This window comes from Sus scrofa, chromosome 17, assembly GCF_000003025.6.
Source record: "Sus scrofa isolate TJ Tabasco breed Duroc chromosome 17, Sscrofa11.1, whole genome shotgun sequence".
NCBI classification, from domain to species: Eukaryota; Metazoa; Chordata; class Mammalia; order Artiodactyla; family Suidae; genus Sus; species Sus scrofa.
In genome coordinates, this window is record NC_010459.5 from 45,453,056 (window position 1) to 45,479,413 (window position 26,358).

The 26,358-nt window shown below is 46.6% G+C and overlaps 1 protein-coding gene across 13 annotated transcripts in view; it reads right to left on the minus strand.

Annotated features, from left to right (window-relative positions):
* The window catches only part of PTPRT (protein tyrosine phosphatase, receptor type T), a 1,163,284-nt gene that overhangs the window by 735,517 nt on the left and 401,409 nt on the right, over positions 1–26,358 (minus strand). For all 13 annotated transcript variants that reach the window (XM_021078123.1, XM_021078122.1, XM_021078115.1 and 10 more), the window contains exon 3: positions 8,135–8,406. In XM_021078123.1, the coding sequence (XP_020933782.1) occupies positions 8,135–8,406 (272 nt within the window). The remainder of the gene's footprint in view (positions 1–8,134; positions 8,407–26,358) is intronic.

Genomic DNA, 26,358 nt, shown 5'->3' on the forward strand with positions numbered 1-26,358 from the left:
TTTTCCCAGTGTATCAAAGTTCAGCTCTATTAAACTCTTCTAACACCCTGTCGGCCTCTCACATCATCGCCTAGTGTCTAACCTACATCGTAATAACTAATAAACATCCCTTGGGTGAGCCCAAGGCTGGCCATGAGAGAAAGGATGTATAAGAGTGAAACATACATTTGTTCACTGCTCTCCTCTCTGTTGCAGAAATAAGAATTCTATAATGAGACAGAGAATCTTTTATTCATCAGAATTCCTCTTGGGAATTGTTTTTGTAAAGCACAGGGGTAAGTGAGACTTGGGTTACTCAGATAGGAGAGAATAACATTCTGCAAGAAACAAGGGGAAGAAGGTTCTGGTTTTTCATGAAATGAATGAATAATTGTAAAATGCTTATAATCCAGATAGTAAGATACTGATGAATGTCAACTGTTATCACCACCCTTACTCAGGGCAGAGGGATGGGAGATGAGAGTGGAAAAATCAAGAGAATGATGGGAGAGGAGGAAAGAAATGGACCATCCAATGTGACTGTACTGTGTGTGCCCATCTCAAGTTTCCACTAAAGATCCTACACTCAACAGACTGTTTGATGTGAGGGATGACAGGTAAAAACTGGTAGAGGCGGGGTGTGGGCCATGTGGAGGTACGTGGAGATTAAGAGATGCATGTGGTTGCAGGAGCCAAGGGTGTTGGGGGGGTGATGGCGAGAGAAGCATGGGGGAAGGGGACCGGGACCACCCACAGAATCCTCGATGAAGGCGCCAGACTCACAAGACATTAGCATTAGGGTCTGCACCATGTTTACAATGAAAGGCAGGCCCTGGACTGAGCCGAGAATAAAGCGCCTCCCAGAACAGATGGGGGATGTCCCCCCCATCACTGCCAGCTTCTGCTCAGACAGAAGGCTCACAAAACCTCCAAGAGCCAAGAGGGCCCTGTTCTTGGCATGCAACTCCAGAATTAACATTAAAAAAAAAAAAAAAACAACTTGCAAATCGCCACGAGATGGAGCCTTCAATGCCAGGATGGTAGAGGGTTACTAGGTTGGGGGTATCAGAAACAGTGCCAAGGAGTCCACCATTCTTCTCCAGAAAGAAAAGGAAGGACCATAATGGATGGGCTCGGACCCTCAAGAGCCCACTGGGACTTGCCTGTGATGGTGCATCCCCTGAACACAGAGCTCTCAAAATGGGGCTGACTCTCAGGCCCACATCCGAGATCCTGAGTGAGCTGTCCATGTGCAGGAACAAGGGCCAACCCCACGGAGCACAGCGCCAGGCACCAGGGAGGGAGATCTCAAACGGTGGGTAGAATGTACCACCGAAAGATGAAAGAATGACATGCCTTGGTTATAGAGAAGCAAGGGGTTCTGGGAGTGAGTTGGCAGGGTCAGCCTTCAGAAATTTCCCTCTGGACCCAAAGCCCAACCTCCCTCCCCACTTTATCCATGCTGCATGTCTGAGTGCTGAACTAGATCCTGGCCATGCAAACAGTCCCCAGGGTTCCCGATGGGAATCCGGCAACACAAATTATTGCTAGGATGCATGGTTCAATTTTCTGACCATGAGAAGCTTCTGTAAGAAGCCACAGGGCAGGGTGCCGTGGAAGACTGCTAAGGAAGGAACCAAGCTGGACTGCAGCAAGAGGAAAGCAGCGTGACCATGCCCGGGGATGTTCAAACATCAGGAGAGATGTGGTGGCGGCGGTGCTGAACTCTCACTGCTGATGAAGAAGGAGGAAACCCTCTGAAACACGTGGAAGAGCAGGATGGCTCTGTCTTGTCTGGTTCAGGAAAAGCAGCTGTCACAGCTGCCGCTCAGCACCCCGGGCCAGGCTCCCAGCTGACCAAGTTCTGGGGATATGAATCACGGGGATTCTCTCCAGGTCAGAAGGTGCCCCAAAGACCCCCGTAGCTGTGGATGGAGATGATCAGCCCATCAGTGTGCTTCTGGTTTGGGGGCCTGGTCAGAGAGACCCACCAGGTCCCTGGCCAGCTCCAGTTCCTGGGGATGGACACCCCCGTGGGACAGGGTGATGTCCAGACCCGGGGATGGAAAGGTCGCCCATTCTGAGGTGAGGGAGAAGGCTCAGCATCGAGCCGATCACAGTCACAAGGACACTGAAAGCGAGACCCTAAAGGAATGCCAGGCAGGAACGGGAGAAGGGCCAGAGGAGGGAGAAGAGAACTGTGAAGCTGGAGTTCCCGCTGTGGCTCAGTGGGTTGGGAACCCGACTAGTATCCATGAGGATGCAGGTTGGATCTCTGGCCTTGCTCAGTGGGTTAAGGATCTGGTGTTGTTGTGGCTGTGGTGTAGGCTGGCAGCTACAACTCCAATTTGATCCCTAGCCTGGGAACTTTCATATGCCACAGGTGCGGTCCTTAAAAAAAAAAAAAAAAAAAGTTGTGAGGGCTGCTCCAGTGTCACCAGTATCATCAGTGTCTGGTGGAAAGGGACATAAGAAGACCACCCAGTGAGGCTCCATATCAGTGTATAGAGGCTGGGACACTAGCGTACAGGGACTGGAGCAGAGAGTCTGGGCTGGGAACCCCAACTTCCCTGCAGGACATCCTTCAAATTCAAGACCACCAGGTATACCTACTATCAAGGGCACATCCCCTAACCCCTAGACCTTTAGAGACCTCCTGGTGTTGGGGGAATGGAGTCTTGCATGGAAAAGCACCAACTGATCCCAGCTCAGGATCTGCTGGGCACAGGCAGAAAGTCACCTCCCAGGAGAGGCTCAGAGTGTCACGCTCCAACCCAACCCCTCCCAAAAGCAGGTGGTGTGCCTGTTTGGCGAAAGGTATAGATAAGTCACAACATGGTTTCAGCAACCAGCATTTCATGCTCACCAGTGAAGTCCTCAGGCAGAGAGTTTGTAGAGTGAAGATTTCAAGGGTCTGTAAATGATTTCTCACAAGATAAGAGACAGAAAAACGCTGGCTCGCCAGAACTCCTCTGGAAGAGGACCATATACCTGGTTATGGGGGAAGACTGCTTAGGAGGAAATCAGGAGAGACCCCCTCTCCCACATCAGCCCAAGGACACCTGTGTAAGACAAGGAGGAGGCTTTGCTGAGCCGCAGGGTAGGGGGGTGAAAGAGAAGATGTCATGGAGTTTGACAGGAGGTACCATCCTGAATTGTGCATGAAGTTACCAAATCCACAGAGTACCCGATGCCAGGGGAATGCCCGAGAAAGGGGCTGGGCTTTGAGTCCAAGTCAGGTGGGTCTTAAATCTTAGGGGTCTTGGGACCCTTAATCCATGCATCGACAGAAGATGTAGTGCATATACACAATGGAACTCAGCCATAAAAAAGAATGAAATTGTGGCATTTGCAGCAACACAGAAATAACTAGAGATTCTCATACCATGTGAAGTAAGTCAGAAAGAGAAAGAAATACAATATGATATCAATTATGTATGAAATCAATATATGGCACAAATGATTCTATCTACAAAATAGAAACAGATCATGGGCATGGAGAGCAGACTTGTGTTTGCCAGGGGGTAGCAGGGAGAGAAGGGACGGGATGGGGAGTTTGGGGTTAGTAGATGCAAACTATTACATTTAGAATGGATAAGCACTGAGGTCCTACTGTACAGCACAGGGAACTGTGTCCAGTCTCTTGGGTTAGAACATGCTGGAAGATAGTATGGAAAAAAAAAAAGAAAAAGAATGTATGTATACGTATGGCTGGGCCACTCGGCTGCACAGCAGAAAGTGAAGGAATATTGTAACTCAACTATACTTTAATTAAATTTTTTTAAATTAAAATAAATAAATAAATAAATGTCCAGGGGTCTTCATGGCACTTATAAGAGCTGAATAAAAAGGTGATTTCACTGAGGGCAGGTGATGGAGACTCGAGTAAGCAAGGGGCGACAAAATTAAAGTTCTTGTATTTTTTAACATTTGGGGACAGAAAAGTTCAGAATCATTAAAAATGTGAAACAGAGTCAACCTCACCTGCAAAGGGGCAGCCACCTGCAGCTGGCAGCTCTGGATAAGGCCCTGCCCTGCTGAGAGGAGGCAGGAGTGGGGGAAGGGGCAAGGGGGAGCAGACTGTTCTCATCCCAGGCTCTGCTGCAGGCCTGGTGCCCAAAAGCCCACTAATAAGAAAGATGAAATTTTCCTGTTTATTACAGAGCCTACAAGTCAATTTTAGGACTGTGAAATATGAGCTTAATAAATGAATACATGAGCCATCCGGGTCTGAAGCCAGCACTGCTGAAAATCAAAATAGGATTTAGTTCACAGTGTCTCATATGCAGAACCAGAGCTCAGGGACTGGTGACTTTTACACCTCATTTTGCAAGTGTCTTTGAATCTCCTAACAGCCTTGCTTTTCTTTCCCTGGACGTATGCATGGGTGGGTGCCCCTACATGTGTGGTGAGTCTGGGGGCTGGCTGGTGAGTGGACAACCGTGTATGCTCTACTGCATGTGTGGCCATGGGACTATCCATTAGCGGTGTGTGTGTGTGTCTTTTCTAAACTCTGCTCTCAGTGCATTAGTGGCTTTTACACCACCAAGCTCAGAGCAGAGGGAATGAAATGTGATATAATGATGTTGCCGTGCCCAAAACGTTGGGCATCAGAGCAGTCTCACGGATGAAGCTGCTTTGATGCAGGGATGGCTTGGAGCACAACCACAGCAGGTATTTCTGTAAAGAAGGCTCCTTTAGGGGAGTTCCTGTCATGGCGCAGTGATTAACGAATCCAACCAGGGACCATGAGGTTGTGGGTTCAATCCCTGGCCTTGCTCAGTGGGTTAAGGATCTGGCGTTGTTGTGAGCTGTTGTGTAGGTCACAAATGCAACTCGGATCCTGTGTTGCTGTGGCTGTGGTGTAGGCCGGCAGCTGCAGCTCCAATTCGACCCCTAGCCTGGGAACCTCCATATGCTGCGGGAGCAGCCCTAGAAAAAGGGCAAAAAAAAAAAGAAGGCTCCTTTCTCCATCTTCTTTGTCTGTTCTTCCCTCTCGTCCTCCTCCCTTCCTTCCAACAACTGCTGAAGCCCACCGCAAGCCTGCTATGATGTTACAAACTATTTCATTTAATCCATAGATGAACGCTTCATTGCACCCACAGATCTCTCCATTTTGGAAAAGAGAGAACTGCGATTCAGAATGATGATGGGTGGGGGGAAGGATTGGGAGGGTGGGACTAACACGTACATGCTACTGTATAAAATGTATACACAGTATAGAATGTATAGTATATATATAGTGTATAAAGTTTATGTACAATGTATACATATAAATGTATAAAATACATAATGTATATACAAATGTATGAAATATACGTTTATATATACTATGTATATAAATATAAAATGTATATATACATGCTAGTGTTTAAAACAGATGATTAACAAGAATTGACTGTACAGCACAGGAAAATCTACTCAATAGTTTGTAATAACCTCTAGGGAAAAAAAGAGTGGGTAGTATTTGCATGTATGATGGATTCACTTCGCTGTACACCTGAAACTAGGAAAACGTTGTTAAGTCAACGACACTCTGATAAAATTAAATTTTAAAAACTAAAATAAAATAATGATGATGGGATAGACCCAACACGACACAGCTAGTGAGAGGAAGCTTCTCAGAATGCTTCTCTGAATGGGCATGTCTTTTTTCCCCAAAAGCAGGACACTGTGTTTGGAGCCAGAGGACCCAGGCAGGATTGTGGGGACCTCAATTGACTAATAATATCCCCTACTCTGGAACACAGGACATGCTGTTACCCAACACAGGCCTTACTGTCAATTAAATGAGCAGCAATAGGCCTGCCACAAAGCTGGGACATAGGGGATGCCCCCCAAATGTCCTTTTTTCCCCTCTGTACCCCATCAAAGAACAGGACCAACGTTAGGTCTATCCCTCTCCTGGGTCACTTTTCCTGCCCTTTATACTTGCACTGGTGGCCCCACCCTGTACCATGTGCATCAGACTCTAGGTAGGGAGTTTCTATTAGAACCACAAGGCCTCCAAGAGGGGGTCCATGGTCTTATAGAGCCGTGTTTATACTCAATGAAACAGTGGGGTGATTTGGGGACCAGAGCATCAGGGTTCTGGCTATAGCTTTACCAACAATTTGCTGTGTGCTCTTGGAATTCATTGTCCATCTGTGAAGCTCAGCTTTATCACCTACATCAGAGTTCAGCCAACCGTGGCCTGCAAGCCAAATCCGGTCCATCACCTGTTTTTTGTACAATAAAGTTTTTGGAACACAGCCACATCCATTCATTTACATGCTGTCTACAACTGCTTTCACGGTACCTCTGAAAGAACTATATCATGGGTTTGAACTGAAGGATGTCCAAGAATCTCTCGGCCACTCACCTTGCCACCTTTAGGTCCCTCTTCTGTTCAAATTCCAGAGAAATTTTCCAACATGCAGATATTACTAGGTCCCTTTCTAACTTAAAACCTTTCAACGGTGGACATGGGGGTTGATGGCAAATAGACACAAAGGATCCTATTGGGATGAAGATGTTCTAAAGCTGGTTTGTGGTGATGCTTGTGCAACTCAACAGATTTACTAAACATCACTCGGTTGCATACTTAAAATAAATGGGTTCTATGACATGTAAACTGTACCTTAATAGAGCTGTTAAAAAAAAAAAAAAAAAACTTGGGAGTTTCCCTTGCGGCTCAGCAGATTAAGAACCCAACATAGCATCAATGAACATGCAGGTTCAGTTCCTGGCCTCTCTCATGGGTTAAAGACCCAGCATTGCTGTGAGCTGTGGTGTAGGCTGCAATGTACTTGGATCTGGTATTGCTGTGGCTGTGGTGTAGGCCAGCAGCTGCAGCTCCAATCTGACCCCTATCCCAAGAACTTCCATATGTCACAGGTGCAGCCTTAAAAAAAAATTAAAATAAAAGTAACTGGAAAAAAAAAACTTTTAATAATCCCAGGGAAAGCCAACATGGAGTTATGTTCCTCAAAGCATGCTCCATGAGCCGGTGGCACGTAATGAGTCCACAATGAGATAAGAGGTGTTTAGAAATTGTTACAGAAATTTGGTATTTCTGTGACACTTTTATTGCAGTTTATAAAACTATCAGGCCACAATGAGCTAATGAGAAAAAAATTGGTCTCCCACCGCAGATGGTTTGAGTAGCACTGTTCTAGACTAGAGAATAAACTGAACCTTCTTGGCCTGGCATTCAAAGCCCCCCATGAGGTAGCCGTCCCCACAGGCTTAACTCTCACTATGTCTCCTTTTCGACCTACCCACAAAGGTTCCGAACTCTGCTAAAACCTCTCACTCGCTCCTCCAGCCCACAGCATGACTACCTGTCAACTCAAATGCCTTTCCCTTCCTTTTTCAATATTTATTCCTCCATCAGACTCAGCCTATCCGTTACCTCCTCTTACAAGCCATCCTAATTGCCTTGCCCCCAAACACTGTCTTGCCCCAGGGCCAAGATCAGACTAGTCACCTCATCTCTCTGAACCTCAATATTTTCATCTTCAAAGTAGGCATAATAATAGTATCTCCCTCATCAGATTGTTGTAAGAAATTATTTCAGAATTTATACTTTATAATTTTTATAATTACTTTATCATTTCAATGTCTAGGTTCCTCCAGCATCCTTTGGAAACCTACATGCATCCCATTCTACTGTGTTTATATTTCAACCTGTCATCTCCTCTTCCAAACGGTGACCACCAGGGTGGCATGCTATACTGATCACTTATTTTGGATATGTGTGTGTGTGTGTGTGTCTTTTTAGAACCACACCCACCGCATATGAAGGTTCCCAGGCTAGGGGTGGAATCAGAGTTGTAGCCACCAGCCTACACCACAGCCACACCAGATCCAAGGTGAGTCTGCGAACCACACCATGCCTCATGGGAACACTGGATCCATAAGCCATTGAGTGAGGCCAGGGGTCGAACCTGCGTCCTTGTGGATGCTAGTTAAGATTTGTTTCCCCTGAGCCACGACTGGAACTCCCTGCACTGATAATGTCTGCATCTTCCAGGCTTGGTTAGGAGAGGCAGCTTGGTAAACACGAGTTGAACAAGTGAGTAATGCAGTCCTTTCTAGACCTCCATGCTAAAGACAGCAAGAAGTATACAGACAAATCCTTTAAAAAGAATCAAACTATGGTAAAATGTTCTACCTGGTAGAAATGCGGCCAGAAGGTGCTGATGGCAAGTTCTGCCTTCACCCAGCCCTCGGTGACAACCCCAGACACGTTCCAGACGGGGTTCCCCTGGGGCCCGCCATTGACCTTCACGTAGACATTCAAGGCCCCTGGGCTGGACCTGTCTCGGCTCGAGAAGTAGTAATGGAAATCAATGCAGTGGGTGTCATTCTCCTTCAGGGTCGGCAGGAGAAGGTGGGCTTTCTGGCCAGAGGCCCTCCCAGAGCTGTTCACCATCATGAAGGATCCTGGAGACCCACGAAGGGGCAGAAAGTGGGGACAAGGAGAGAGAAAAGAAAATCCTCTGAAAATCCATCACACCCATCAACACAGTGCTCAGCAATCAAGTCCCTCCAGGAGGGTCTGGTTGATCCCAGAAAACCCACAGTTCCTCTTTCAATTCGAGCATCCTCTTCTGTAATCGGGAATCAAAAATCCCACTCAGCAGTGTGGTTTTGAGAATTCAGAGATAATAACAGTCATGAAGCATTTCTACAAAGTAAACAGTCTATAAACATTTCCAGAAGGAAAAAAAACAAAAAACAAAAAACAACAACAAAAAAAAAAACATTAAAACCAGTAGCTCCTACAGGAAGCATGGAATAAAAATCCAGGAATGTAGGTAACTGCATAAAAATCCAGGAATGTAGTAGGTACCTGCATCTTCCAATGGGTAAAATGAGGTGAAATACAACTTCATTCAAGCTTGGGTGGTCTCAATGGAAGCAGCAACTCTACAATACCCAGGGGTCATTCTAACATATTCCACCTGGAGCCTCGCGTTAATAAAAGGGATATATCAGAGGAGAACACCTAAAAAATACAGTATAATCTAGCAAGCAAAGGAGACCCTGAAGCAATGTGAGAACCAACTGAAAGATGGGATGAAGGGTAAGGAACACTTGCTAAGCACTTAAGGAGAACCCGTGTGATGCTTGGTGTCTTATTTATATATTATTCGATTTAGTCTTGAGAATGACCCTGAGAAGGAGCATTTTTATTTAAAGATTGAGACACTCGCCCTGGACCACTCAGAGAGGGTGGGACGAGGCCCAGATGCCCTCCACCTTCAAAGTTGATGCTATTTTTACTACCAGCAGAAAACACCACTGTGTGTGTGTGTGTGTGTGTGTGTGTGTGTGGTGTGTGTGTGTGTGGTGTGTCTTTTTTGTCATTTTAGGGCTGCACCCACGGACGGCATATGGAGGTTTCCAGGCCAGGGGTCCAAGTGGAGCCGTAGCTGCCGGCCTACACCACAGCCATAGAAACTCAGGATCCGAGCTGCATCTGCAACCTACACCACAGCTCATGGCAACGCCGGATCCTTAACCCACTGGCCGACGCCAGGGATCGAACCAACAAACTCATGGTTCCTAGTCAGATTAGTTTCTGCTGCACCACGACGGGAACTCCACCACTATTATTTTTAAGCATTGGAAAAGTTTGTCTCCTAGAAAGGAAGTGAGCCTCTGCGGAGTTGCTGCGACTGATTATAAGGTTGTTTCTGGTTCTTCACCCGCCCCTGGATCCAAGCCCTGGGTCTTTGGCTTTGCCGTCTCTCCCAAGAGAGGCAGAGAGCAATCCCATGATTTGGGGCTCCACTTGCTTTGGTCAACAGGATGCCAGCAGACTGAGGCTTGCCCTGTCGCACTAGTGCCACCTTCCACGAGAAGGATGTCTCCCCGGTAGCTGCTGCCCCTTGCAGCTTGGGATCAAGAAGAGACACATGTGGGGAGTTCCCACTGTGACACAGTGGAAATGAATCCGACTAGTATCCATGAGGATGCAGGTTCAATTCCTGGCCTCGCTCAGTGGGTCGGGGATCCAGCGTTGCCATGAGCTGTTGTGTAGATCACAAATGCAGCTCAGATCTGGCATTGCTGTGGCTGTAGCATGGGGCAGCAGCTATAGCTTCAGTTGGACCCCTAGCCTTGGAACTTCCATATGCCTAAGGTACGGCTCTAAAAAGCAAAAACAAAACAAAACAAAACACACACATGTGGAAGAGAACTGAGCTCAGCAGATAGTGAAGAACCAAGCCATGCCACCACCACAGCTAGAGGCATAGCCACATGGCCAACAAGGCCAACCTGGATCAGCCAATCCACAATGGTGGCTCAGACCCAGGAGTGGGAATAAATTTGCACTGCTGTTACGGAGCCACCCTCTTAGTTTGTCAGGTGCATTTCTATGGCAATAGCTACTTGATGACGATCACCCAAGAGAGCAGACCTACAAAAGAAACCACCAGGAGGCAGCTTTCAGCTCAAAGGACCTTTTGACAAGTAGGATGGATGCAAAATGGGATGGACTGCCCAGAGACAAAGTGAGCATATCATTACTGCAGGTGGCTAAACAGAGCCTGGACAAATTGAGGAGATGTCTAAGGGAATTTCACAATCAACTTTGAGGGCTGAACTCTGTGACTTAGAGTCTCATGATGCTATGAAATAAATTGTATCATAAAACACAGTAGATAAACTCGAGTGATTCTGGAATGAATAGCCCCACCTAGAAAACCACAGTTGCTTTGAAATCTCATTTTAGCCACTAAAATCTTCAATCAGAATGAAACCTTAAGACTACATATCCCCAACCAAGATGAGCCACTTCAATAGCTATACGTAGCCTCATTCTTTCCCTCTAATATCAAAAAGACTAACAGCTGCCAGATAATAAGTGCTGGGCAATCCGTATCTTGTTGGGGTTCTAGAGGGTACCTGTCATTCACAACCTATCTCTTTTGGGTTCCAAACAAATGTAAAAATAGATGCAAGAGAGAATGAGAGTCTGAGAGAGAGATTTCAAAACCTCCACTTCATTACTCACAAAGCTGGATTAGAGAAAGGAGCTTGGACTTGAGGCCAAATTAGGCTTCCAGCATTTTCTTCCCTCAACCAGCACATAAAGCAGTTGCACAATCAAGTATGCCTTCCTTCCAACTCCACCCAGATCTCTGGGGTTCATCTCCCAAATGCGCCAACAAGAAGCAAGGTGAGGAAAATGGAAACATGAACCAATGTCTATTAGACTTTCAACATTCCACCCATCAGAAAACGCACCCATCCCCCACCTCCGGGGTAGGAGCTGTGAAAAGTGGAATCTAAGTGGTATCTTCCTTGTGTTTCCAAGAGAGCAAAGTTTCCTAGTTTATGGCCAGGCAGTAACACAGGGTACATGGAGAACTTCCCCATCAGATGCCATCTCTAATCATCATCGTCTTCCACCGAGGCAGCGAGGAAGGTACCACTGCAGGGAGGAAACTGAGGCACAGAGAGACATCAGCATCCATGCCCATATCTGTTTGCTGATCTACATCCCACAAGTTCCAGAAGTTTTCCCTGGGACAGATGAGTGATGATTCACAAGACCCAAAAGCCCCTGGCCAGAGTGGGGGTGCATCTACAGGAAAGCCACCTGAGAAACAAGTGCTATCTGGCTCTCTCCATTGGGAATCCCGGGTGCCCCATGGACATTTAAGCTCCTATCCTGATGCCAATTCACACCAGTTTTCATAGCATCCATAGCAGAGAGAGTCAGGAAGGGTTCCCTTCCACCAGCTCAGGTTCTCACTTCTGTGCATCCCAGCTCCAGGGGTAGAAGCAGGCTCACTGAGGAGGTGGGGCCATGTGACATCCATCCATCCCAGCAGGTCTGGGGCTCCTCTCCATCTTGCTGCCTCCATGAGCATTAATCATGCTGCTGCCATTTCTCTGAAGGCGGAGCTGGTGAAAGCGCTTGGCCCTCCATCAAGTCTTCGTGTAGCAGAAATTGTTGCTTGATGAGCAAACCTCTCCTCTTTGTTCTGGGCACAGAGCTGGACCACATTCCCAAGCCCCCCTGCAGAGTTTGGTGAGGCCACGTAACTGGGTTTCAGCCAATGCAACCTGCGTATCAAGTCTGCTACTTCCAGGCTTGGTCCATAAAAGCTGACAACCACTATCTGCCCCTGCCCCACACTGTTCCAGCCTCTTGAATCTCATTCCTCAAAAAAATGATCCTTGGACCATTACTCTGGCATCACCTGGGAGCTGATGAGAAATGCAGACTCTCAGGCCCCACCCCAGGGCTGCTGAATCTGAATTTGCATTTTATCAATATTACCAGGTGATTTTTATGCACATCAAGGTTCCAGCATGATGGCTCCTTTGTTTTTTTCCCTTCTTCCAGCTGACAGTAGAGGATGCCAAGAGTCTACATGATGGCAAAGCCACAGTAAGAGAATTCTGGTTCCCTTAATGACCAAGACCATGAGGCAAGCCATCTACCTGCTAGGAACACTCGTTTTGGACTTTAAGGGAGCAAGGAATAAACAATTAACGATCATTAAGCCAGTGAAATGTTGAAGTTCATTTCCACAACTAGCATGATCATTATTATTGTGGTGCCCTGGTAGAGCCCCTGCTTTCTATAAGTCCCTTCATTTAAGGAGATAACATGAGAAATGATAGTGTCAGGCAGCCTGACCCTCCAAATAGGGACTTTGTTAAGAGTCCTTGGGTAAAAAGAGGCAGAAAGAAAGACAAGAAGGAAAAGAATGGACTCTAAGAATAAATCCTAGAGAAGGAAAGAAACATTCTGAACCTTCATTAAGATGCTTTGTGTCTCTGGAGTGCCCACTGTGGCTCAGCAGATTAAAGACCCAACCCAGTCTCTCTGAGGATATGGGTTCCATCCCTGGCCTCGCTCAGTGGGTTAAGGATCCAGTGCTGCTGCAAGCTGCGGCACAGGTTGCAGATGAGGCTGGGATCTAGTGTCCTCACGGCTGTGGTGCAGGCCAGCAGCTGCAGCGCCGAATGAACCCCTAGCCTGAGAACTTCGATATGCCACAGGTGCAGCTGTAAAAAGATGAAAAAAAAAAAAAAAAAAGATGCTAGGTTCCCCACCACCACCACCCTGGCCCCTGATGTCAACTTGTGTGACTTGATAGCATCCTCTGACCTGCAGACGAGACTGAAAGGATTGTGTTTGGGTGCAGGGCTCCGAGAGATGAACAAGGAAATTGAAGGAAAAAAAAAAGAGAAGAAAGAAAATGATGACTGCCCATCCCACACAGTCTACACACAAAGGAGGGAAGGGCCAAGCCATAAGGAACAGTAGGATGAAGTCCTGCTCCGGAATGTCCTGGTGAGGCTGGGGGAATAAATAGGGCTGCCTTGGGACCCAAGTGGCAGACTGTAAGAGAGTAACTTCCAGGGATGGGGGGGGGGGGGCACTCAGCATCTGGTGCTCTCCAGAGGGGAGGGGCGCAGTGACACTGGGAAGGGCCCCCACAGCAGCAGCTGCAATGAAGTTCTCCTTCTATGCCATGTGGGGAGTGGGCTTCCATGAGGGGCCCAGAAAGGGACAACATGGGCAACTGAGCTTATATTCACGCACTGAGGCCATGCACAAGGATTCTGGGGAGAACCTGAGGAGGGCAGACAGAGACAGTCAAGGAGGCTTGGGGACACAAGATTGAGACCCTGGATTAGTGTCTGATTGCTGCTGTAACTAGTTATCACAAATTCACTGCCTCAGCACACCATCAACTTACTTTCTCATGGTTCTGATGGTCAGAAATCTAAGTCGAGGTGTTAGAGGGCTGCTTTCCTCTTGGAAGCTTCTGGAGGCAAACTGCTCTTGGCTTTTAATAGCTGCCTGCTCTCCTTGGCTCATGGCCCCTTCCTCCATCTTCAAAAGGCATCGCTTCAATCTCTACTTCCATGGGCACATCTCTTCTCAATGTTGACTCTCCTGCATCCCTCTTGTAAGGGAGGTGTATTTATATTCTTCTACATTGGGTTCATCCCAAGAATCCAGGATCATCTCCCCGCTGCAAAATCCTTACTCCAATCACACCTGCAAAGTCCCTTTTGTCATGTAAGGTAACACAGGCACCTTTCCAGATACTGCATTAATATAACACATACATACTCCCAAGCTACTGAACCAGAAATATAAGGATGACAGGCTGATTGGAAGCCAGCAGGCATTTACTATGTAAACAGTAGGTGTCCAGGGAATTCAAGGGCTCCTGTGTGAGAGCAGAAGCTTCCTTATGGTATCAGATCCTATCATCATGAGTATCTTAGAAGGGGAGTATGGTGGAAAAAGCTAAATATGGGGTCGGATCATTTGGCTCCCAATCTGGACAGGAAAAAAAAAAAAAGAAAAAGCTTTGGGGATCCAGCAGGAAGCTCCACGTTTCAGTAGTGGAAACTCATCAGATTGATGACCTGGAGTAGAAAGCTGCCCTATGGCTTCTCCACTCAACCTCTGAGCTCCCTTCCTGTGTCTGGAGAACCCCTCAATTTTTTAAGCAAAGCCCATCTTCCTCTATGGAAATTGAAAACATCAGATACCCTCTTTCTCAGCCTCCTCTGCAGCTAAGACTCAGGCACCTCCATCTCAATTCCACCAAACAGACACAATCAACTGCAATTTCTGAACCGTAAACCAGTGACAAGATGAACCAGGGCTCAGTGAAGCAGAAAGGAACAGCAGTGGCGGAAGGTACCTCTGAGTTGCAGTGGCAGCAATCACAGTGGACCGTGCACAAATTCAGCCTCCTTGGAATGGGGCACGGCATGAGTGCAAGGCACACAGGCAGAGGTGGTCAATTCAGCGAGGGTGGATCAGCAAGGACATCTTCCAGGATTGGACTAAGCTGAGTTGGAATTTGGAGAATGCATGAAAGTAAAAATTTCCACCATTCATTGAGCATATCATGAACCCTGATAATGGAATCTGACCAGCTTCAGGCCCCCTCCTGTACCCACAGAAACTCCAGCTCCAAGCAGTTCTCCCTGTGAATTTCCCAAAGGCCCCTGAGGCACCCCAGTTGATGTTGTCCATCCCCCTGTGCTCCCACCACTTCCAGGTGCAGATTCCTCATACACTCTTGCCATCACCTGTGACGTCTCAATGATCACGCAGGTCCTTTAGAATGTCTTTCTGTCCTGGGATGCACTCGGGGGCCACACGACAGAACTGCTTTGGCCCCAAAGTCAACAAGGTTCAAGAGGAAGCTCTTTCTGCAAACCCACATGGCTTCTTTTTTCTCCTCCATCAGGATACATGCTCACCCAGCCCCACTGCCCCCTGCAGTTGGGCTCTTAATTCCACCTGGCCTAATCTTTTGAGATGGATTTCCTCCTCCATCCTGGCCCTGCAGTCACTCGCTACAGCAGGTTCCCTCCAGGACTCCCATATCCTAACTGCACAGAGCTCAACTGTTTTCCCCCGATGTCCCTTCCCCAGGAGTATCATCAGCCTCATCAGGTTGGTGTAGATCAACGAATGTCAAGAGAGACAGGTGGTATATAGCTAAGCTCTACACATCCGAGTATGTGAGTCTCTCCTTTTTTCCAGCCAGGATCCCTTCCATGGGTGACCTTGGAGGGCATTTGAAGTGGCGCGGAGAGCATGTGCAAAGGCGGGAAGCTTTGGCATTGGCAAGGCAGGCGTGATGTCTTAGGGAAGGGTAGGATCCAGGCATTGGCAGCCCCCATGCACATCTCATCCACCTGACAGTGGGCTGGCCACATCCTCCAGAAAGGAAGGAAGCCCTTGTCTCTGAGCTAAGCACAGGCTTGCTATTGTAGAGACTGTTCAGGAATGAAAGCCCTCATATATCAGCAGCTCAGTGGGGCCCTCTTTGATCAACAGGTTGGCTTAATTAAAATCATCCTGGGGCTGTCAGTTTCCTGGAGATCAAAAATGAGCCCGTCATTATGCCGAGATCAGTCAGAAACAAGAAAGAGAAAGAATGTAAATACATTCTCTTCTTCTCTCCTTTTTTTTTTTCTTCTAAAAATCCACTGGTGTGATAAGGAACATAAAACAGCATTAGTTTCCTCGTAGTTATTATACATGGTACCGAAAACTCTGGAATTAAACTAGGAAGCACTCTCTGGCTGGTCATAAATTTTGCATTTTTCCCCCTTCATGCATAATAATGCCTTGATAAGGGCCCCGTTATTGATGTGTCTGCATCATAGATCCCCTTTCTGGAAGCAAAACACTTCTCTGTAGCAGATGGTGGCTATTGTGTTTACACATGAGCACCTCAGGACTGCCTTTCCTCACGTGGGCAGTAAAAAGAAAGCCCTAATTGAGTTTTTAATGGCTTTGCACATTGTTCATTAAGATTACATGAGTGTGCTCGGCAACTGGCAGCTGAGGGCCTGGCGCTCCGAGGGCCATCCCTGTAGACAGGTGGTCCTGCCAGCTTCCAGCGCCAGCACCTACGCGAAGGGAGTGGATGGCAGCAGGGACCCAAATGCTGCCCGAAGCCAAGGCAGCTGGGACAGTACGGAACAAGTCCTGGATTTGCAGTCAAGAAAACTGAGTTTCAGGAGTTCCCTCTGTGGAGCAGCAGGACTGGTGGCATCTCTGGGATGCTGGGATGCAGGTTCGATCCCCAGCCTGGCACAGTGGATAGGTCATAGCTGTGGCTCAGGTTCAACCACTGGCCTGGGAGCTACATATGCCATGGGGTGGCCGAAAAAAGGGGGAAAAGAAAAGATAAAGAAAATGGGTTCAAATTTTAAAAAAAAGGGGGGGGGAGTTCCTGTTGTGGCTCAGCAGTAACAAGCTCAGTGGTAACGAATCTGACTAGTATCCATAAGGATGTATGTTCGATCTCTGGCCTCACTCAGTGGGTTAAGGATCCAGCATTGCCGTGAGCTGCGATGTAAATCAAAGATGCAGCTCAGATCTGGCATTGATATGGCTGAGGTGTGGGTCAGCAGCTGCAGCTCTGATTCGACCCCTACCCTGGGAACTTCTATATGCCGTGTGTGTGAGCCACCACCACCCCCCCAAAAAAGAAACAGAAAACCAAGTTTCAGTCCCACTTATGTCATTCTAAGGCTTTGTTTGAGCAAGTCAATAAACTTCTCAGGGCCTCAATGTTCTCATCTATAAAATGGATAATGAAAGCTACATGTCTAAGTTTTGCTGTTAGTCTGTTTTCAGTGAATCTGACCCAAAACAACAGACTTGACTCAATAAACGTTAATTTCCTAACAAATGGCCAGCAGCAGGTGACAGCAGACCCCATACAATTTATAACATATTTGATGTCATTAATGTTTATTGAGAACTAAGTACACGCCAGGCATTGATCTAAGCATCTTTCTGCATCCCAATGAGGTTGTACCATGCTCTCCCTGTTTTAAAGCAAGGAACACAGGGGAAGAGAGAGGTCAAGTCTTTTTGCCCAAAGCTACAGAGGTAGAAAGTGGTAAATACACAAATTATGCTTGTTCAATCAGCAGAGGCTTTAAGGTAAAGAGGTGCACTTTCTGATTTAGCAGCTATTAGGAGCATGTGCCCATTTAAATTGCTTAAAAGTAATTTAAGAATTCATTTCTTCACACACTAGCCACATTCCAAGAACTCAAGAGCCATGATATGGGACAGTAACAATAGAGAAAATTTCCATCATCACAGAAAGTTCTATTGCATCGCGCTGGTCTAGAAATTGTAGATTATTCATCAAAGCATAACAAATTATGTCCAGATGAGACACAGGAGATTAACAAATCCAAAGGAGTCACTTTATAAACCCCAGAGCGGGGGAGGGAGGGGGAATGACTGGCCCACAGTCACACAGCACAATGAAGGTTTCAGCTCAGGTCTCCCGACTCTTATTTCAATGTGGACTACGGAAACTCAGCCTGCCTTGCCGGAGCTGCATGGCCACCGCAGTGGTTCTATAAAGAGCTGTCTAAGAGGAAAAACACATGTTGCCTCCAGGAGGCAGAGCATCCCAAACATCAGATGTCTTTTTGGGGAAACACACACATCTGGGGCATTTACAGCCTCAGCTCTGAGATGCGATTCAGCAACTATTTGTGGCGCTCCCAGCCCTGGTGTCTAGGGATGCAGTAGGACATTAACAAGGGAGCCCGGGAGTTACCTGGTCCGGACTGAAACCCCAGCTCCCCTTCTTCCCCCTGGATGATCTCAGATCAATCTCCTCAACTCTATGAGCATCGGTGTCCTCTTTGGGCAAATGGCCTCAAAAATACATCTGACACTGTGGTCATGGAGATTAAATGAGATCGTTTATCAAGTGTCTAGATAAAGATTGCTGTATTGTCCTCAAGAAATAGCTCCTTTCTGTCTTTCCCATCCCCCAAAGTTTTGAATATAGTAAAGAGACCGCGATGGACTGAAGAAGAAAACAGCAACGATTCCGCTGTGAAACAGAATAAAATCTGCTGCCCTATCCCCACCTCTTACCATTGATCAGTCATCAAGTGGTGACATTTCCTCCCTGCATTTCTTGTATCATCGTCTCCTTTCCCATAGCCAGTGGCCTAGTTCACATCTATGGCATTTGTGTCATAGACTTTTGGTCTGTCTATTGCATGGACATTTGCAACAACTTCCTAGTCGGTCTGGTCCTTAATTCTTTCACCATGTGAAGCAACAGCAAGACGTACCATCTTCCTGCGATGCAAAGTGGACCATGAGATGTCCTGAACATCCTAGAAAATCCTCTATTATAGGAAAGTCCCTGTTTCCTATAAAGCTGAAAGTCTTTCATGGGGATTTCTGCAGGCGTCCACATCCCGCCTCTGTCTCCTGCCTTGGTGTGAAGACTCTCCCCATTGCAAGGCTCTCTTCCACTCGGCAGTAGGGATAATAATGGCTTCCTGATAATGCCCATGTTCTCTTTTTTAACTTTTTTTTAATTAAAGAAACATTTTTATTATTTTTTGGCCACATCTGCAACATGCAGACATTCCCGGGCCAGAGATCAAACCACAGCAATGACCCAAGCCACAGCAGTGGCAGCGCCAGATCCTTAACCCACTGCACTATCAGGGAACTCCCCAAGAGGTCTGTGTTCTAATCTCCGGAACCAGTGACTGTGCTACCTGATATAGCAAAGGGGAATTAAGGCTGCAAATGGAACGGCGATTGCTGATCAGATGACCTTGAGATGGGAGGCTCATTCTAGATGAGAGAGGCAGAAGAGGCAGAATCCGAAAGGGAGTTAATGATGCTGTGCTGCTGGCCTTGAAGATGGAGAAAGGAACCAGGCACCACGAAATGCAAGGGATCTCTAGACACTAGAAAAGGCAAGAAGAGGTCCTCCCCCAGAGCCCCCAGGAAGGAACACAGCCCTGCTGATACCTTGGTGTTGGCCCTGTGAGACCCATTTAGGACTCCTGACCTCCAGACACTGCTGTTACAGCAGCAAAAGGAAATGAATACACACTCCACTTCTGGGTTTTTGCTCGGGTGATGCTGTTTCTGAAATCCATTCTGCGTGGCCCAGCCATGCTCCTTCACTGAAGGACTTAAATGCATTCTGCAGCTTTCACTAATGCCTAGAGAAGAGTTATTCCTGCATTACTGACCCTATACATACCTCTATTGTAGCTGTCCTAGACAAGGCCTAATTTAAAAGTCCAGGATGAGTCTAGCAATCCTACTCCTGGGCATATACTGGACAAAACTACAATTCAAAAAGATACATGCACCCCTATGTTCACTGCAGCACTATTCACAATATCCAAGACATGGAAACAACCTAAATATCCATCAGATGAATGGGTTAAGAAGATGTGATACATATATACAATGGAATACTACTTGGCCCTAAAAAAGAACAAAACAATGCCATTTGCAGCAACATGGATGCACCTAGAGATTCTCATACTAAGTGAAGTAAATCAGAAAGAAAAAGGAAAATATCATATCACTTATATGTGGAATCTAAATTAGAACACAAATGAACATATTTATAATACAGAAACAGACTCACAGGCATAGAGAGCAGACTTGTGCTTGCCAAGGGGGAGGAGAAAGGAGTGGGATGGACTGAGAGTTTGGGGTTTGTTGATGCAAACTATTCCATTTCGAATGGATAAGCAATGAGATCCTACTGTACAGCACAGGGAACTATATCCAATTTCTTGGGAGAAAACATGACAGAAGATAGTATGAGAAAAAGAATGCATATGTATGTATGACTGGGTCACTATGCTCCACAGCAGAAACTGGCACAACATTGTAAATCAACTGTAATTTTTAAAAAGATTTAACTTATAAAAAACAAAAGTCCAGCGTGATGAAGGGTTTTTTTTTAAATTAGAGTATAGTTCATTTACAGTGTTGTATCAATTTCTGCCTTACAGCATAGTGACCCAGCCATACATATACATACATTCTTTTTCTCATACCCCCCTGTTTTTGTTTTTTGGAACAATGATACTTAGCTATCAGATCACAGTAAAGGGGCACAGCGGCACCAAAAAAAGTCAACAGAGGCAATGCATCATAAAGTAAGAAAACATGTGGAAGAGAAACAAAGTTTTACAAGTAGTATCATGAAAACTAATAATCATCAAGTCAATCATAAACATAACAATTTACTGATATCCAGGGTAACAAACGTATCATTCGACATTATTCATACTATCAACGAAAGCCATCTAATTATCAGGTGTCAAAAAAAAGGAAAGAAATTAGCTTCTTTTCTAATACACCAGAAAATGGGAGGGGGCATTAATTACAGCTTAATGGATACATAATATCTATTTAGAACAAAGAAAATGCATCCTGAAGTTTCAAAGGAAGGAACACTTGTGAGTGTTTTTGTCAGAGTCAGTTTGTGTGAACAAGTAATAACCGCTCCTGTAATCACTCATTCAGACCAGTAAGTTGAGGTTTAGGCATTTCATATGCAAATGTGCTAAGGCAATTCTCCAAGAACCAGCTTATCTGATAACCCATGGCAGTGTGTGGATAATGTCACGGAGAAATGGAATTAAACTCAGGTGGCTGGATTTGAAGGTGCAGCTGGAAGGGGCTTTCCATGTGGACCTTTCCCCCTAAAGACCAGGTACCTAGTGCCTCACTCCTTCTCCAGGCCTGAGATACAGGGGAAGGAAAGTGGGAGAGAGAAGAGAGGAGGGAGAGAGGTAGAAGGAAGGAAAGGGGTGGGGGAGAAATCCGAGGAGCAGATGGGAAGGAAGATGAGGAGTGGAGACACAAAGAAAGATGGGGAGGAAGGAGGAAGGGGAGAAGCAGGCAGTGGAAACAAAGCAGAATAGAAGTCAAAGCACACACAACCCCTAAACATCTTCTCGTTCCCTTCACTCCCCAGACCAAACCCCAAACAGAAGTCTTCATGGGACATTCTCCTTCTGGACCTTCCAACCATCGGATGATGAGCAAGTTCCCTTGTGGCACACCGGATTAAGGATCTGGCATCGCCCAGCTGCGGTGCAGATCACAACTGCAGAGCAGGTTCGATCCCTGGTCCAGGAACTTCGGCATGCCATCGGTGAAGCCGGGGCGGGGGGGACGGGGGGACGGGACACCTCTGAAAAAAATAATAATCTTAGGATGAAACTAGACCCAGGAAAACATCACGGGGCATACCAGGTTCTCCCCATCTATAACTTCTTAACTCACGCTCGCCAACATCTCAGCGAAATAGCTCAACATCCCCGGAGGAAAAATAAGTATCACTGTCGGACACCAACCCAGAACAGAATGAGCTCTCGCTACATACATGGTGAAACCTAAGGGTTTGTCTGAGTGGCTCTTTGATGTGGGAAAAACAGCAGATCTCTTGTAACAAGGTCAAAACTGAGCTGAAGGGCAGATAATGTCACTTTCCCTTCAGACTCCGGCCTCTTCCTGTGTGTCTGTTGGTCACATGGTGTCTCTGTGAACAAGGAATCCTCTCTCCATTTCTTCACCTGTAGAACAGGTGTGCAGGTGGAGCTTTAGAAGTTCCCTCCAGCTGGAGAGGTCTGTGGTTGCAAGGTGTTACAGTCACAAGACTAGCCCCTGGTGAGGAGCCAGGACTGGCTTGGATGTTCTAAGTAGGCTCCTTATGGAAAGGGGGTGAAGGGGGAGGGCCCCTCTTCATTGGATCTTGTTCCTAGAGAAACTCAGTAAATTTTTTTTCTTCTTTTTATGGCTGCACCCACAGTATGGAGTTCCCAGGCCAGGGACTGAACCTGAGCCACAGCTGCAACCCACAGCACAGCAGCAGCACCATTCTCTAACCCACTTTGCAGGGCCAGGGATCGAACCCACACCTCCGCAGCAACCCAAGCCACTGTAGTAGGATTCTTAACCCACTGTGCCACAGAAGGAGCTCCAGAAACAGTCATTTTTATCTTCCCACAAGAATCCCTTCCCTTATTAGTCACATCTGCTCATTAATAAGTATGACAGCAAACACATATATCACATTTTACTTCTATTCACTCATTTAATTCTAATATCAACCCTCTAAGGTGGTCTTTATTAGCATCCTCTTACAAATGAGAAAATTGAGGCACAGAAAGGTTAGGTAACTTTCCCTTGGCCACACAGCTAGTGGCAGAGCCAAGTTTCAAACCCAGGAAATTCTAACCATCATTTATTTAGCTCCTAGGGTCGGCACTGCAAGTGGGCGTGCTGCATTTGCTGGCAAGGAATGATCACACATTCCTTGGGGTTGGCTGGCCTTGCCTGGGGGAGCTGGTGCAGGTATAAAGAGGGGCAAAGAGTGGGAGGAAAGAACAAACCTGAAATCAGTTGTCAAGCTGCTGTCATATTATGAGTAAAGAGAACAACGGGGCTGCCAGGGCTGCCAGGGCTGCCATTGTCAGACCCCAAATTTTTCTTGACATTCATTGGGCCGAGCCCTTTGCTTCTGCAGCTCTAAATCTCTAAATTGAAATGACATGGAACTAAAATATATATATTTTTTAAATCTCCAAACTCTTCACACATCCGTTGGCATGATAATATTTTGATTAGTTACATTTATGCTCCAATTACACTCAGAGAATATTCAACGGTGTTTTATATATAGCATGTTTGCCATGCTCCACGGAAAATACTAGATTATTACTTCGTATATTTGCAATGGGAAAAAGCTACAAATGGAAAAGAGGGAAAAATGCAAAGTGAAGAGATGACTAAGCCTGTTAAAACAGTGCTGCCTTGCCTTCACATTACTAAATTGGGTCATTGCTATTATTTCTCAAGTTTTAAAATACCAGGGCTTGGAGAGACTCGAAGTATGAAAGTCTCCTCTGCCTCACCTGACGCTTTTATCTCCCTCACAATCACAATCACATGATGACAGCGTGGCAAGGTCAACGCTGCAGATTTGTGTTTTTGTGCCTTTTTTTTTCCCCTAGGGAGAGGGTCCACCTATTTCTTAAAGAAGTCCATAACAAATAAATATATACATAAATTAGGTTAAGAGGTTTTGCAGAAATGAGCTTTGCAAAAATGCCTGCCCTGGTGATACAAGGATAGACTTCTTCTCACAAGTGTCAACAAGATGCTTTCACGTGCTTCTGTCTTTCAGCAGCAGACCGTGGGGCTGGTGGGAGGGAGGGTATTACCCTGTCTAACGCTATCAGATGGACCCTCTGCCCCACAGAGATGTGCTAAAGGTTGTCGGTACGGTGATTGCATAGCAGCCTCTGCTTGGCCCCAGGACTCACTTTTTCCATCTGTTCCCCCTGCCACTGCATCCCTAAATCAGCAGGTGCCTCGGCTTCCCCCATGTGGCTCCATGCAGGAAGGCTAACTCCTCCCCCAGCTTCCTCCCCATGTTCCCCTAGAAGCAAGCATTTCATAAATTGAATGAACTCAGTTCTAAGCTCAGATAGTACCTGCAGATTTGTCCTAATGACTGACACACTAGAGAAACAGCAGTCGGCAGGACAGTTTTTGCCCTCGTGGAGAGTATGCCAAGGAAAAGGCAGTGATGAGGATGCTGAAAGATTTATGACAGGAAGACGTGTACATGGAGAGGCATCTAACCTGGATTTGATTTGGGGGAGGAGGTATAAAAAAGAAAACAATCTCTTGAGGGAGCGAGTAACTCCACGCTGGGGCCTCTGGTTATACAGGTGTCAGACAGGTGAACAGCGAACAGAAAGAATGTTCCCGGCAAATGAAACAGACTGTTTCCAAGGCAAGAAATGAGATGGTCTCTAAACTGTGGTGGGACTGGAAGGGCCTGGAGATGCAGAGCAAGTAGCCTACAGCCCACCTCCCTAGCCCCCACCCCCCATTGTATAGAGGAGGAACTGGAGGAACTTGATGTTCAGAGAGGTACAGGGACTTGGGCAAAGTCACACAGCCAGTAGGGGGCAGTGCCAGCATTCAAACTTAGGTATGTCTAGCTCCACGGTCAGTGCTCTTTCCAAGACAGTGGTTCCCAAATCAAAGCATGCACTGGAATCACTTGGAAAACACGTTGAAAAATTGCTGGATCCTACCCTCAGTAGCTTTGAGGTGGCACCTGAGAACGGCAACAAGTTTCTAAGTGAAGGCGGGCAGCAGAGGATCCCTGGGCCACACGCTGAGGACCACTGGGCTCACTGTTTTGTTTTGTTTTTAATTAAATTTGAATTTTAAAAAAAAATTTAAATTACAGTTGATTTACACTATTGTCTCCGTTTCTGCTGTACAGCAAAGTGACCCAGTCACAAATGTATATGCATTATTTTTCTCCTATTATCTTCCATCATGGTCTATCCCAAGAGATTGGATAGTTTCCGTGCTGTATAGCAAGACCTCATGGCTTACCCATGCTAATATAATAGTTTGCATCTACTAACTCCAAACGCCCAGTCCACCCCCTCCCCCGCCACCCCCTTGGCAACCACAAGTCTATTCTCCATGTCTGTGTGGACTCACTGTTCTTTATCACCAGTCCTAAGGAGCCAGGGTTCCATCAACGTGGGCAGATGGATAGCAGTGCTGCTCCGTCTCTGCATCCAGAGCTGGCAAGCCTGCTAACTGGCTTGAGGAGTCCTCCTGCTACCCTAGACTACACCCTCTGCACCTGTCTTGGGAACAGGAGGGCTCTGGCCACTGACCATCAAACATGAAGTCTGTCTCTACAGCCCGGCCTCATGGAAGCCTCTTCTCTGCCGTGAACGGTCCCCCTTCAATCACTGCTAATTACCAAGAATATCATTAGGCACTTATTGACTCCCCCAAATGTACCAGGGTCTGCAGAGAAAATAGCACAATAATTATTCCTCCGCTTTTACCATCCTCCAAGGAGCTACAAGAATTTGACAGCTGTTATCCAATTAATCCTGACAGCTTTTGTTTTTAAAATGTAAAGGTATTTCTTTCATCTAAGATAGGAAAAGTTATTTCCTTTTTTTTTTTCTTTGAGGTGAGAAGGAGGGCAAAGAGTGGCCACATGAAATGACCAGCATCTCTAGGGTTCTTACCTCTCCTCACCTGCAGAGTCAGTGGATTAATACAAGATAAGAGAATGGACTCTGAATTCAGACTGCCAGATCAACGCTCAGCTCTGTCAGCTACAAGCTGTGTGACCTTAGACAAGTTACTGAACCTCTCTGTGCCATAGTTCTCCATCTGTAGAATGAGAATGGTGACAGTAATAGGAGTACCTGCCTCATAGGTTTGTTATGAGAACTAAATGCATTCAGTGCTCAGAATGCTGGCTGGTCTAGCTTAAAATCTATGTAAATATTAGCTGTCATGGTCATTGGTGGGAGCAGCAGCATCTCTGGGCTGTCTTGCACATCTCTGCAACAGAGACTGAGAGAGTTGGTCCTGCATACCAGCAGGATAAGGTGGGTCCTGGCCTCACTTTCTATACCTGCAATGACCCCAGGAGGCACCAGGAAGCCATGGTTCTACCCAGTTTGCCCCAGGAAACATTTTTCTTTGCCAGCGGTTCTCCAAATGTGGTCCCCAAACCAGGCACATCAGCATCACCTGGGGACTTGATCATAGAACAGATTCTTGGGCCCCACCCTCATTCTCCCCACCTGGCATCTGAAATTCTGGGGTGTGGCCCAACTACCTGTGCTTTCACAAGCCCTCCAGGTAGGCAGACGTACACTCAAGCTTGAGAACTACATGTTTTTGCAAAGAGGTTCTCAGGAACCCAGCTGGCTTTGGTGGCTGGACCACAACAACCCATAGCATTATGCCAGCTCCTGTCCACTGGATGTGCCTTGCATTTCCTGGGAAGGGACAGGGCCCCAGGGTCACAACACTGTAACACAGGTTCAGAGCCTATGCTCTTTTTTTTTTTTTCTTTTTTCTTTTTTCTTTTTTCTGTTAAGAGCCATATCTGTGGCATATGGAAGCTCCCAGGCTAGGGGTCCCATCAGAGCTGCAGCTGTCAGCCTACGCCACAGCCACAGCAACAGCAACGCGGGATCCGAGCCATGTCTGAGACC